The 15,482-nt window shown below is 32.8% G+C and overlaps 1 protein-coding gene across 4 annotated transcripts in view; it reads right to left on the minus strand.

Annotated features, from left to right (window-relative positions):
* LOC117178336 (DDB1- and CUL4-associated factor 8-like) overlaps positions 1-15,482 on the minus strand; it is a 56,505-nt gene that overhangs the window by 12,602 nt on the left and 28,421 nt on the right. For all 4 annotated transcript variants that reach the window (XR_004467828.1, XM_033369748.1, XM_033369751.1 and 1 more), the window contains 3 exons: positions 14,909-15,074; positions 10,252-10,417; positions 589-719 (listed from right to left, as the gene is read on the minus strand). Coding sequence is in view for 3 of the 4 variants with exons in the window: in XM_033369748.1 (XP_033225639.1) it covers positions 589-719; positions 10,252-10,417; positions 14,909-15,074 (463 nt within the window). In the remaining variant the exon portion in view is untranslated. The remainder of the gene's footprint in view (positions 1-588; positions 720-10,251; positions 10,418-14,908; positions 15,075-15,482) is intronic.

Here is a 15,482-nt window from a genome sequence, read left to right on the forward strand (position 1 = left end):
TTTTGAAACATTTGATACGTTTCTAAGATATTAAAAAATTCTTTTAATGATTTAATTTTTTAATGATTAAAATATTTGTAAAGTCTTTGGAAGATTTTCAATACGTTTAAAATCTTTTAATTGTGTACGTATTCTTTCTGAAATCTTTGAAATCTTTTGAAATCTTAGAATTCTTTTTGCAATCTTTGGGAAATATTTGGGACACCTTTGTAAAATTAATTGAATCTTTCCGAAATTTTTGTGAGAAATTTTAATATATGTGAAACCTTAAAATCCTTCACGTAATCTTTGTAAAATCATTGAAATCTTTGTGTAATCTTGTTGAAATATTTGACATTTTTGTGAAACCATTTGAGTTTTTTTCAAAACATTTTGATGAAATATTAAAAATATTTGTGAAAACTTATAATTTTTTGAAAATTATTTCAAATCTTTGAAAAAACTTTTTGTGAAATACTTGAAATCTTCGAAATATATGTGAGAACTTTGACATTTTTGTGAATTATTTGAAATCGTTGAAACCTTTCTAATCTTTAAATTTGATGTACACTGAAAAGTCGAGTGGTCAATCCTTCGAAAATTGCTTACCACTCCTTGTTCGTCTCCCGGCATCCATTGGACGATTGCTTCCGTATCCTTGTCCCAGATAAAAATATTACCACAGTCTGAACCAGACACAACATATTCGCTCTTTGGTCCAAAAAAGTTGACGCCCTTCACTATAAATTAAAAATTTTAAATATCCGGAATAATTGTACTCACAATTTCACCATGAACGACCTAAAAATGCACAATTATGTGAAACTAAATTAAATTTTTATTCTACTGTTCTCAATGTATAAAAAACCCATTTCAGGGTGGCGATTCGGCGGACGATTTCAAATTCTCGGTCATTTCCCGGTTTTCCCCGGTCAAGTTTTTCCATTTTTCCGTTCAATTTAAGACATTCATTCTAAAAATCTTTTAAAACAACAGAGAAAAAAATGGCAAAATAAATGAATTTTTAAATTAAATTATAAATCTTCAACTGGAAAAATTGAATTTTAAACCAAAAAATATGAATTTTCAACTAAAATTATGAATATTAAACTGCAATACCTTAATTTTCAACCAAAAAGATGAATTTTGAAACAATAAGATTAACGTTCAAACGAAAAAAATAGTTTTTTTACCAAAAAATACCCATTTTTCAACAAAATACATGAATTTTTAAAGAAATAGTTGAATTTTCAATTAAAGAAGACAAATTTTCTTAATATTTGAATGTTTATTTACAAAAATCAATTTTAAACAGAAAATGGAATAGTTACATTTTTGGTTAAAAAAATAATTTTCAACCTAACTGATTTGAAGTTGAATTTTCAATTTAAAAGAACGGAATCTTTTGCCGACAATTTGACTATTTTGTTGAAAATTTGCTTCCTTTTTGTTATTAAATATTCAAATTAATATTTAAATTATATATATATATAATTAAAAATTTGTCATAAGGACAACCGCAAAATTTCGCCGGGAGCGGGTGCTAATCTGAAAAATTGCACCCGCTTCCAGCGAAATCGCGGTAAAATTTCAACCACAGCCACGTCTCACAACCGTGAGATAGGTGGTTACAGTCTGTAAAGGAATCAATACGACGATCCAGCAAAAGCCTCGTGCACCCTAACAACACGGAGCGACCCAAGGACAACCGCCTTCTGCATTTTTCCCGCAAGTGTTCCTGCATATTGTTGACACGCAGGGATGCTTTTTAGGCCATTAGCAAGTGAAAGCTTGGCACCTCCAAGAGCGCCGATGATAAGGACGATCAGTTTAACAGAATATTCCGGGTACAATCGTTGCAGCTCCCTTATAAGGTCTTGACACCTCTCTTTATTTTCATTCTCCTTGGCTATGATGTTTTTGTCAGCTGGTGCCGAAAATTCGATAACGAACATGGTTCGCTTCTCGAAGTCAAGAAGAACCATGTCAGGCCTCGAGTGAGCAACAGAAACAATTGTCAAGAATATAAAGTTCCAGTATATGCGTCACTTCCCATTCTCGACAATTGACTCAATTTCCCTAGGAGCATTTAGAGGAGCGATATTAAGGTAGATGCCGTAGGAGTGACAGAGATGGTAATAAAGCACTCTTAGTGCCGCATTGTGCCTTTGAATGTAGGTCGTTCCCGCGTGAGTTGGACAACTAGATAGTATGTAAGCTAAATGCTCGGGGTGTGCATGGCACGCCCTGCAGCTATCATCGGGAATGTCTTTGCTCAAAATGTGGCGACAGTATGTTAAGGTGGAAATGACACCGTCTTGGCATGCATAAATGAAACCCTCTGTACCAGACTTCAATCCGGGCGATTTAAGGAAAGCAAACGTTAGCTCACAAGACATTGACTGATCCTTCACATTTCTGTGGAAGATACCGTGCATCCTCTTATCGAGGAGCTGTTCATGAAAGTTTTTCTCTTGTGCTTTCTTAATCCGGGCTTTTAGGAGTGAGTACTCGAGATAGATCAGGTTTGATGCATTTTGCTCATCCCTAATACTGAAGTCAAGTCCGAGTGTTTCAGCAGCCTCCTCCGCTGCTTTGTACAGATGTGCTCCTTTGCCCACTTCTTCGTGATTCCTGACCATTTTAAGAAGAGGGTCTCTTCCATTTGCAACTCTATGTGCTGTACCCAGAATAATCCTGTTGTGAAGACATTCAAGACACAATATTTCGCAACCCCCTTGACGGCGTGAGATGTACAGTCGCGGAACGGAAGACTTAAGATGCATGCTTTTGTTCATGTGCATAACCTTTCTTGTCCCGATATCAAGAGATCTGAGCTCGTTCTTCGTCCATGGAACTACTCCAAATGAATAGAGTAGTACCGCTTCGGAGAGTATCCTTTATAGATGTCACATCCTGAATGCGGCTCTGTGGCACGCTCAGGTATGTATAAGTCTCTCCAGCGCAAAGGTGTCGTATAGCGCTTCTATCAACAAGCTCAGGATCTTCAGGGATGCCATTAAGTTTTCCTCGCTTCAAATAAACCTTGGCGCATTTGTCTAACCCAAATTCCATTCCAATTTCTGTAGTATATCGTTCGACAATACCTAGAGCTAGATGTAGTTGTTCTTTGTTTTTAGCATAGATCTTAAGATCGTCCATTTTAAAATACATGAGTGACCTTGTACTTTCGATCTGCAGGTTTGCCGCACAAGTACCCGTCGGAATGGCGCAGTGCTAGAGATAGTGGCAATAATGTAAGGCAAAAGAGAAGTGGGCTCATGGTGTTGCCCTGAAACACACCTCTCTGAAAGGTGACCTTGTTAGTTCTCACACGATTTTTTCCAGATGAGATAGTAAATCTGGTTTTCCAAAGCCGCATCAATCTCTCTATGCACCTAACTATTTGCGGACGAACCTTTAAGATTTCCAAAAGACCGATGATAAGTCTATGGGATGTCGAATCGAAAGCTTTCCGATAACATAGCCACACAAAAAAAGTGTGCGGATCTGGTAACAAGACACACGTATTCCTATGGATTTTGAGGCGCTGAATTCAAATTCGGTATCAAAAATCACCTATCACGTGATGGTTGAGCCATAACCTCAAAAAATGATGAAAAACCATGCACTGAGGCAAATAAATTTCAAAATAATGTCAGTGATGCAAATTTTCACTTCAAAAACATGTCGACAACTGTGAAGGATCAAACCTTGCCTGATATCAACTTATTTAACACAACTTTACCCAACAGAACCTGATCTCACCTAACATGAATTAACAGAAATTTATTGAACTACGCGTAAAGCTCTGGAAGCATACTTTCCCAGTAGCAAATGTGTGCTACATCGAATGGGTCAACTCGAGCCTAACCTAGAAATAAATCTAACCTAGCCTAACCTAACCTCACGAAACACAATTAAACTGATTGTGTTGTCCCGCTGTGTTTGCGGTAACGTTTGAATCAGCTTGGGCTTAACCTGCAAAGAGGTCAAACCTATCCTAACCTAAAAAACCTGACCTAACATAACCTAACTTCACGTAACACAATTAAACTCATTGTGTTGTCCCGTTGTGTGTGCGGTGCCGTTTCATTCAGCTTCGGCTTAATCTGCATAGAGGTTTAACCTATCCTAACCTAACAAAACTTGACCTAACCTAACCTAGCCGAATGAAATTCATTCACACGTGTAGATATGTAAGCGTACGGTTCTCAGTCTTAAGTGTGTGCTATATTCAATAGGTTAACTCGATCTTAACCTACAAATCAATCTGTGTTCCCGTTATAACACAATAAAATTCATTTCATTGTACTACAGGTGGTTAAAAATTTAGACGCACATTACTCATTTGAAGAAACTTAGAACTACAAGTAGAATGGACCCCATTTCAATTAACCTGACAATGTGTGTATCAATTAAAATGTAGAACTGTAACTTAAACATGCAAATGAATAAGAGTTTTATTCAAACATTTTTTCTCTCTGCTTTTCTTAGACTTAAGGGATATATTTATACTATCTTTCGTGTTTACATTTTATCTTGCTTTTTATCGCAATTAAATTGATTTACAGACCTACTTCTATTTTCTGCTTGCTATAACGTGTCCTTTTTTCTTCGCAGAAACGATGCAAAGGGTTACGCTTACGTTTAAGACCTACATTCGTTTCCCTTTTCCACATCCAGCAAAAATCAGCCATCATGACCTCGTCCCATCTACCCTGATATTGTTGTTCCATCACTTTTATGTCTTGATGAAAACGTTCCGCTTGTTCTTCGCTGAAATCACCAACGTTTTCTGAAAACTTATCCAGATGGGAATCTAGAAAATGAAGTTTTAAATTCATCAAGCAGCCTAACTTTTTGTAGTTTCTTATCATTTTTGCAACAATGTTCTTGTAGTCTGGACTTTTTTTGTTACCGAGGAAATTTGCGTTTACTGCTTTAAAACTTTCCCAAGCGTCCATTTCAATTTTCGTCATGTGGCTCACGAAATTTAGTATCTCTTGTCAATATTCGAATCTGTGGTCCATCAAAGACTCCTTCTTTCAATTTAGCGTCTGAAACATTAGGGAATTTAAGGGATATATACTTATAGCGTTGTCCATCTTTATCTAACGCCTTGACAAATTGCTTCATGAGCCCAAGCTTATGTGGAGGGGTGGTAGTAAAAATTTTTCTGGATCAACGAGGCTTTGGTTAATGATATTATGAGAACCAGGTTTGAATGAATCTCTTAAAGGCCAATGTTTTTTGCTGTAATGATTGGCTCGATCTCTGCTATTCCACAGACATATAAAGCATGACTCTCTCGTGAAACCCGATTGTTGGCCTAATATCATTGTTATGATTTGAGATAACCACATATTTGCCATTTGTGATTCGTGTAATTAACTTTTTTAAGAAGCATTTTAACATTGTTATATTCTTCTTTGATACCCGTTGAGTGAGCTATAGGGATAGGAGCGTAAGTATTCGTGTTATGCAGTAAAACAGCCTTAATGCTGCGTTTTGACGAATCAATGAAAAGTCGCCATTCTTCGTCTCTGTACACATTTTTCTTCAAGTGGTTCATTAGTCCGTTAACGTCAGTACAGTACACTAAAGACGTCTCTTCGTCTTTAACGAAAAACTTTCTGAATTCTTTGTCCCTGTCGCGATAGAATGAAACTTTTGTCTTTGGCTCTAGAAGATTTCTTCTTTTTAAAAATGAAGCGGCAAATCCAGCGCCGTCTTTCGGTAATCCAAGATCTCTAATAAAATGATTCAGTTCTAGTTGCGACACTAATATTAGAACCCTCCATTTCATTTTATACACGCCATATTCGTCATTTTTTTCGTCATTTTCATCGGAATCATCAGAACTATTTTCTGTTCGATCACTGGTTTCACTACCGTCTCCATGACGTTGACTTTCAACTTCCATTCTATCATCTTCTAAAGCGCTTAAATCAGTCTGGCGTGCATTGTTATTGATTTTAATTGCTCTTGTGACTGTGCACACATTAATGTACGAAATGTTATTTTTATTTTTGGCGTTGAACCCTTTGACGGAATTCATGCAAAAGTAGCAGTCCTTCGCAATAACGGGTTTTTTCCATGTGGTTGGTGTAGAGTACTTGCGGTAATTTTCGTTGTTTGACTTTTTTAGACGATACAACATAAGTCTGCAGGAATTGCAAATGACGTGAGGAACCCATTTTGTTTTTTGGTGCAGCAATTTACGGTCAAAACTCTTTTCGTAAAGACTTTTCACTACTCCCTCGTCGATTGATTTTCGCAAACTGCTCACTTCATATTTACTGCAAATGTAACAGAATGAATCTGAGCTATTCTTGCAGGCATGCGATTGAGAAATGCTCGCGGTTTTTTTCCTTGTAGCATGAGACTCTACAACAACCAAGTGATCCATTGATGAAGAGCTACGGTTGCATGATGATGACGTCGGAGAGCCCGCTTTCCCACCCTGACCAGATGCCGATACTGGGGTTTTTCCCTGCATCGTAATACACTTTTGACCTGTGCCTGCCATGACAGCATAAACGCCGTTTACCCAGGGACTCAGCCAATGTGGATCCGTTGCCCACCGTCACCACGTGGAGGTGCCCTGGTTACAGGCACAGGCGAATAATGCTAGCAACAAGCGGTTACGAAACTCCAGACATTTACTGCTATTAATGTCAAAATATGAAAGTACGCAAGAACAGGGTTGCCAGCGTAATCGGTTAGGTTAGGTCAGGTTTTGTTAGGTTAGGATAGGTTAAACCTCTATGTAGGTTAAGCCGAAGCTGAATGAAACGGTACCGCAAACACAAAGGGACAACACAATAAGTTTAATTGTGTTTCGTGAGGTTAAGTTAGGCTAGGTTAGATTTATTTCTAGGTTAGGTTCAAGTTGACCCATTCGATGTTGATATCAGGCAACTGTTGATCCTTCACAGTTGTCGACATGTTTTTGAAGTGAAAATTTGCATCACTGGCATTATTTTGAAATTTATTTGCCTCCGTGCATGATTTTTCGTCATTTTTTTAGGTTATGGCTCAACCATCACGTGATGGAAGATTTTTTATATCGAATTTGAATTCAGCGCCCCCAAAACACATAGGAATACGTGTGTCTTGTTACCAGATCCGCACACTTTTTTTTTGTGTGGCTGTGTAATCAATCCAGGCCATCGATTGGTCATGCTGGTAGAATGCTGCATCTTTGCAGACACATCTATCGATGAGCAGGTTCTCCCGACATCCCGCTACGCCTTTCTTTGAGCCTCGTTGTTCATACATTTCTTGACACACAGGTTCAATTGTCCGAACAATCCTATCATTTAAGATAGCTGTAAATATCTTATAAAGTGTGTTCAGAGAAGTGATTGGCCTGTAATTCTTCGGGTCAGCTAAGTTACCTATTTTCGGCAGGAGTATTATGCGCCCTTCCACCAACCACTCCGGAATCGGCTCTTTCGACTTTAAATATGAGGTGAAAATATGGGCCAAATGCTGATGGGTTGTAGAAAACTTCTTCCACCAGAAGGTGGAAATACTTTTTTCACTTCCTCGGTAGTGATGGGTGGGCATTCTTTATCAGGTGTTATGAGGGCAATACATAACTCCTTGAAGCTATTTATATTTTCTGAGTCTTCGTCCAGTCTATGCTGCACTTCGTAGACTTCTCTCCAAAATACTTCGACCCCCTCTGGTTTAGGTGGATGTTCGACAGTAACTGGAGGGTCTTAGAAGAGTCGAGATGGGTCAGAGAGAAACTGTTGATTTTTTCTGACCCACCTCTCCCTCCGCTGTAGACTTGTCTTAGCATCAGATAGTATCCGTATTCTCTCAACAATATGCTGCCTGATGGTCAGCAGCTTTGACTTGTTAAGTGTGTGATAACGGGTCCGGAGTTCGCGCTCGAAGTTTCGATTCGCATCGGCCAAAGCTCTCGCTGCATTATACACACAATAATTGATAGCTCAAAGGTCGGATTCTCCGGAAAAAGGTCCACGAAGCTCGTCATCCAGTTCAGCCAGATCTTTAGGCTTGAGAGAAACCTTGGTGCTGATGTTTCTCCGGGTCGTAAAGCATCGCTCTTCCTCTATTGGATGCCTGTCCGTGGTTGGTGTGGTATCGCCTCTCTTTCTCTGTTGCCGGCTTGTTCTAGCTGTGGTAGAGTAGGCGTTCCGCTTACATAGCCCTTATTTCGGAGTAGTTCAGCATGGTTTCGCAGACGTTGCTGCGAAAAGTGCGATAGCTCCGGGTGTTTCTCGCACCACAGAGCATGTAGCCGTGCCATGTAACCCCGTTCAGGGGCCACACTCGCATCGCAGCACTCTAGCAAGTCGAGATTCAGTCGCTCCATCCACCCAAAAGTCGCGAGATCCCACCGATCCATCGCATTGAATCCATTTTCATTGGCTACTCCAGCTCTAGATTGGTCGGCACTGTTGGCCGACCCATTGTCGGGAGCCCTGCGCGTTCTGTTGTTTTGAACCGCACTTACTACAACTATGTTTGGTGTTGTCATTGTTGTTCCCACGAGAAGCTAGGGAAAGGGGTTCGTCCATCCTTGTAGAGCCCCGCATGCAAGGATAAGGCTGCGTACTCTGAGAGGTCGCCCGGTATCCCAGAGTCACCGTTCTAGACACCTCACCCAGGTGCCATTCAGCTTTCGGCACGGTTTTCACACCTCCGCTTGGGGGTTCGTTCCTTCGGGACCACCCCTGGACAGTTTTCCGCTACTGCTTATTTATTTGTGTAACCATATTCAGCAGAACCCCTTGGTACAGGGACCCTCTATCCGCAACCCGAGGACGCGTTCGGTGGCTTTGTCATAGGCCCTTCGGTTTGATTCTACAGGAATCAAAACCGAACCGAAGGAGGCTCCGGGGAGATGAAAAAATAATTTCATTTACAATTATATATATATATAAATTTTAAATTTTAAATGAAATTATTTTTCCATTTGAATATTCAATACCAAATTACTATTTGACTAGAAAGATTTGACTATTTTGTTGCAATTTTTTTTTTTTTTGGTATTGAATATTCAAATGGAAAATAATTTTATATACAATTAAAAAATATATATATACATAATTGTAAATGAAATTATTTTTCAAGTTGAATATTCAATACCAAAAAAAGAAACAAATTTTCAACAAAATAGTCAAATTTTCGGCAAAAAATTCCTTTTTATTCGAAGAAAGTACAAGTTGTTAATTAAATAGCTCATTTTTCAACCAGGGAAATGAGTTTTTAATTACAATGATAAAACACCAACAAAAAAAATAAATTTTTAACGAACGAGCTTAACTTTCAACGAAGTAATTTCATTTCCAACCTGAAAAATGAATTTTCAACTAAAAAGATAAATATTTAACTATAATAATGGATTTTTTAACCGAAAAAATTTTAAACAACGAGATTAACTTGACAAAAAAACGATCATTTTCTACCAACAAAATTTTATATTTTTTTAACGAAATACGTGAATTTTCAATGAAATAATTAAATTTTTAATTAGAAAAGACAAATTTTCATCCAAATTGTTCAATTTTGAATATATGAATATGAATATGAATATAATTTGTCAACCAAATAGTTGAATTTTCCGTTGAAAACCTCATTCTTAACTAAAAAAAATTTATTTTGTGCGAAATCTTTAAATTTTTCCCTGGAATAGATAAATTTGTAGTTAAAAAATTTATTTTGAACAAAGGAATTACATTTCGAAAAATAGATGAATCTTCTCACAAAGAAATTAATTTTTAACAATAAAGTTTAACTTTGAACCGCAAGTAGTTGAATTTTTAACTAAAAAAAAAGATAAATTCGCAAACAAAAATGTAAACGAATTTTATATTATAATTCAGAAATATTTTCTCTTTTAAATATCACTTCTACTCTAAAAACGACTGGAAGTACTTTCTTTTTCTAAAATTTTTAAGAGGAAAATTTTTAATTGTGATGAATTGTGACTTGGAACAAAGATGTTTTAAACTCCTTTCTTTTAAATCCGAATCAGTGAAATTATATGCCTTTACAGAAATTCCCTGTTCTAAAATAAAAACGAGAATTATTTTCTAAAATTCCCTTTAAAAGTCCGAATTAAATTCCCAGTTACCCGGTCAAGTCGCCACCTTGCATTTGTTTCAAATTTTAATAGAATCTACTACTAGTACAGTTATAATCACCTGGTTTTAAAATCATGCACAAAAGAGTCCTGACAAATAAAAGAGTTACTAAAACAAGCAGTATATTAATTATTAATAATCTTACCAGTTGCATTATTCCTATGACCCTGATACCGATGCGCAAAATCTCCAGCCGGATGCGGAAACAATGTGTCAAAGAGGTAAATATCTTCGTCATTATAAGATGCAAGAATTTCCGTTCCGTTATAATTATAGACGGCACTTGTTACATGTGCATGCTTATTCTCAGTCTGCTCGAAAAAAAACCTCGTATTATTTACTAATTTTTTTTTTTTTTATTTCAGATTAAAGGGAGCAAAAAGAAATCGAGACCCTAAAACCATAAAGGTTTTCCTGCGTTTCCCCTTTTTCCAAATTCCTTTTTTCTCGTAATCTCAAAAAACTTCCACTTTTCTCTTTAAATGCATGATATTTAAAAACAAATTTGTTTATTTCACTCTTACAAAATTACCATATTCAAAATTTATATATGCTACGGCGAGAATATACTAATTTCAGACTAAACTAGGATTTAAATATAACTTTAAAGGTGAAATAATTTTTTATTGAAAAAATATGATGGTCTCTGTGTCCATAGTGAAAATTTTTTAGTTTAAATTTTAATTACGAGTGTCATTATATTAAAAATACTATAAAAATTATTATCCGATTAGACCAACATTCAAACAAGAATTACAAGATTTACAACTGATCTTAATGAGTTTTTAGTAGATGTTACTTTTTTTAAACATTCACTCCATATAATATTTGATTAATGTAAAGATTTATCAGATTTTAAAAAACATTTTTCTCTTATTTTTTCTTAATTGAAGAAACCTAAGCTTTTCCTTGAAGCCGAAATAAAACCAAGAAATTTTATTCTTTTTTATTTCCAAATTTAAAATTTTTTTAAATGTTGTATTTCAATTTTGTTATGCCTGACGGTATAATTTTAAAAAAATCATAGTTAAGTTTTACTATGCATAGGAAAAAATATCTAAATACACTGTTTTTAGTGATCAGATAATTTCAAATACTATGCGTTTGGAATTAAGCAATTTTGATTTTATGATATTAGACAATTTCTAAACGTTTTAAATTCAACAATTTCTGAATTATCAATTGATCTTGCAAATTTTTCAAATACAATACAATTTCTAATTATTTAAAAAGTCTTGCGATTTAAAAAATAATATGTGACTAACAATATTTATGGAAACAGTGAAGATGTCCCGAATACGTAAAAAATATTTGCATCCATGAAAATATGAAAATTACAAAAGTAAGAGTTAAAAAAAAAATAAATAGAATAACATACTAAATAAAATAATTCAATTCTTAAATTATTTAACTCGTTTAAAAAATGTTTAAAACTCTTAATACTTGAAAAATGTGATAATACGGACTTTTAAATAGTTTATTGTTTTTAATATCAGAAAATAACAATCCAGGGACTTGAACTAAGAATAAAATTTAGATTATATTCATCGAATTCTTAATAATTTCTACATTATTTTGATAGATTTTTACGAGTTACAAAGATTTTAAGGTATTTTAAGGGGTTTAACGAATTACTAGAACACTTTAGGGAATAGATATAAATTTTATTTCAAGCTTTGTTTACGGATTTCAATCATTTCAAGGTATATAAAGAACATAAGAAATTTCAAAGGACACAAAGGATACAAAGGACATAAGGATTCAAAGGACATAAAAATTGTGAAAGGATTTTAAAGATTTTAAGTTATTTAAAAAGATTGCACAGAATTTTAAGAGATTTCGTTTTAAAAAATTGGTATTATATTAAGAAATTGGTTTTTATGGACTTCTGAATACTTTATATTTTCAATATTAGGTAGTAAAAATCGAGAGGTATGAACGCGCCTTTTACGCGAATACATTTTATTTCAACGGGTTTTTAAAAGATAAATTAAATAAATATAAAATTTGAATTTAATTTCTATCCAATGAATTTTAACGAATGTCTAGAGAACTTTAGGGAATAAAAAAATTTATTTCAATTAATATGAAGGACATACCGAAATTTCAAAGAATTTTAAGAGACTTCGTTTCGAAACATTTCAAAATTCATAATATTAAAAATCCAGGATCGAGAACGCACGCTTGTCTTTTATTTCAATGTATTTTTTTCGATAAATTTAATTAATAATTTGAATTTAATTTATATCAAAGGAATTTCAAATTATTTTTGCTCATTTTATTGCATTTTTAAAGTTTTAAGCGATTTTTTTACGAATTTCATCAGTTTTAGGTGATATGAAGGCAATTGACAAAATTACACGAATTTTAAATTATTTAAAAATATCCCAAAGAGGTCCAAGAGATTTCGTTTGAAAAATTGGTAGATTTCTTAATAATAAAAAATTTGTTATTAGGCATTTTTAAATAACTTATTTTTAATGTTGCAAAATAAAAATTTAAAGATGTGAACAAACGTTAGGCCGCGTGCGTTTAGTGATAGTTTAAAATATTATCGTCGTTTAAACTTATACTATTTTTAATTTGAGTTTAAGAACATTACATAATGTTCAATTCCATTTTAAATTTAAAATATGAATTATAGTATTGATGAAATAAGTCTTGGGCAGAAATATTGAATTATATTTATAAGTATAAACATTTAATTGTAAATGAACGAATTTTTAGAAGCGGAAATATTCTTAATTATGAGAACGATTTAAAACATGTAAAAATGGTTTATTTAACAAATTTATTGTTTTCTCTTATTTTATGGCGCCGTTAATAGACTTTCAATTACCTAAGAATATTCCAATTAAAAAAAAGAAATTCTTTAATGGCAGAAATCATTAAACAGTATCAGGGTGTTCAGTGATTCTTATGAACCTTATTCTTTGGAACCTTTTTACATTTTTGTAAAATATTTGTAATCCTGGAAATCTCTGCAATTTTTGTGAAATTTGTTTAAATCTTTTTAAATTTTTATTAAATCCGTGAAATATTTGTAAAGGCTTTCTTTAATCTTAGTTTGTGAAATCTTTTGTGCTCATTTTAAATTATTGGAATCTTTAGATAATTCACCAAATTTGTTGAAACCATTTAAAATAGTTTTAAAAGTTTGAAAGATTTATTACATCTTTCGTATTCATTTGAAATCATTAAAGTAATTGAAATCGTTTGAAATCTTTGAAATTTGTTGAATCTTTGAAATCTCTTGAAAGTTTTAAAACTTTTCTGAAATCTCTTTAAAGTTTCAAAGGCTTTGTGTAATTGTGAAATATTAAAAATTTGGTGTACACGCCTTTTTTAAATCTTTTAAACCCGTGAAATCTTTGTAAAATGTTAAAATTCCTTTCAAATATTCTTAAATCATTTAATTATTTCTCAATTTTGGTGAAGTATTTTGAAATCTTTGTATATTTGAAATGTGCGAAATTTTTGTGAATTCTTTCAAATGTTTAAAAATATTTGTATATTTTTTCTAAAATCTTCGTTTGTAAAATCTTTTTTATTCTTTGAAATCATTTAATTATTTTAAATTTTAGTGAAATCTTTGAAATTCTTGCAATCTTCAAATGTTCGAAATCTTGACTAATTCTTTGAAATCTTTGTCGAATATTTTGAAAGTTTTAAAAGCTTTGTGTAATTGTTGTGAAATATTTGAAATCTGATGTACAAGTCTTTTTTAAATCTCCTGAAGGCGTGAAATCTTTATTAAATGTTAAAAATCATTTTAAACATTTTTAAATATTTTGAAAATTTTGAAATACTTGTGAATTTTTTCTTAAATCTTTGTGAAATATTTTTAATTCATTGAAATCATTTAATTATTTCTCAATAGTAGTGAAGTATTTTGAGATATTTGTATATTTGAAATGTGCGAAAATTTTGTGAATTCTTTCAAATGTTTAATAATATTTGTGAATTTTTTCTAAAATCTTTTTTATTCTTTGAAATCATTCAATTATTTGAAATTTCAGTGAAATCTTATCAAAACTTTGAAATACTTGCAATCTTAAAATGTTCGAAATCTTTGGAAATTTTTTGTGAAATATTTGAAATCTTTGTCAAATCTTTTGAAAGTAATAAAAGCTTTCTATAATTATTGTAAAATATTAAAAAACTGGTGTACACGCCCTTTTTTTAAATCTTTGAAATCCGTGAAATCTTTGTAAAATGTTATCAATCCGTTTCAATATTTTTAAATCCTTCAAATATTTTGAAAACTTTCTTAAATCTTTTTTATTCGCCGAAATCATTGAATTATTTGAAATTTTAGTGAAATCTTTTAAAAAATTGAAATCTTTGCAATCTTGAAATTTTTGAAATCTTTGGGAAATTTTCATTAAATCTTTGAAATATTTTAAAGTCCTTGAAATATTTTGAAACCTTTTGAAATATTTAGTAATGTCTTGTAATATGATTTACATTAAGAGCGAGATTTTCCTCTCATAAAGGACCACAAGATTTAAATTACTTTTCGCATTTCAATAAAATAGCTGTTTTAAAAGAAAAAAAGATTTATTTCAAGGTTCTCGTGAAAGATTCCAGACTTTCAAAGTTGCTGGACACCCTCATTATTTAAAAACTTTACAATTTCTTGTAAAAAGATTGTTTCTTCTTTTCTAAATGTAAAATAAATGTTTAATCTTTCCCCTTTTTCGTGAAAAAATTGCAGAATTCTAATTACTCTGATTGCAAAATTCAAGAGAGAACCCTATAATCGTAGGGTCGTAAAAAATATAAAAAATGAACTTAAATACCATATGACTAGGGCAGAGTTTGTGAACAGGTGTTGTGATTTTTCTCCTATCATAAACTCGAACTGCCTGTGTCCGGCCACCAATGCAAAATTCGTTGCTGTTTAAAGGATTTGAGTGAATGCTGTACAACTGGACTTCCTGCACCTCTTCCTTAACGACTAACAACCTAAAATTTTAAAGAAAAATGATAGATTGTCAGGGTAGCGATTCGACGTCAAGTAAAAGTAACAATCATATTTTTCGCAAAATTAAAAAATTTATTTCAATTCATCACGTTCATTTTAAACATCCTTCAACACAAATGAGTGAAACATTGAAAAATAAATTAATTTTGAAACAAATACTTAAATTTTCCACTAAAAAATAACCATTTTTATCAAAAATGGAATAGTTGAAATTTCTGTTAAAAAAACTAATTTTAAACAAAAAATATCATTTTTCAAAAAAATACAGGATTTTTTAATGTGATTATTAAATTTTTTATTAAAGAAGAAAATTTTTTAACCAAATACTTGAATTTTGAACTGGAAAAATAATAATTTTCAACCGAAAATGGAATAGTAACATTTTTAGT

The sequence above is a fragment of the Belonocnema kinseyi genome, chromosome 8 (genome assembly GCF_010883055.1).
Source record: "Belonocnema kinseyi isolate 2016_QV_RU_SX_M_011 chromosome 8, B_treatae_v1, whole genome shotgun sequence".
In the NCBI taxonomy this organism is placed as follows: domain Eukaryota; kingdom Metazoa; phylum Arthropoda; class Insecta; order Hymenoptera; family Cynipidae; genus Belonocnema; species Belonocnema kinseyi.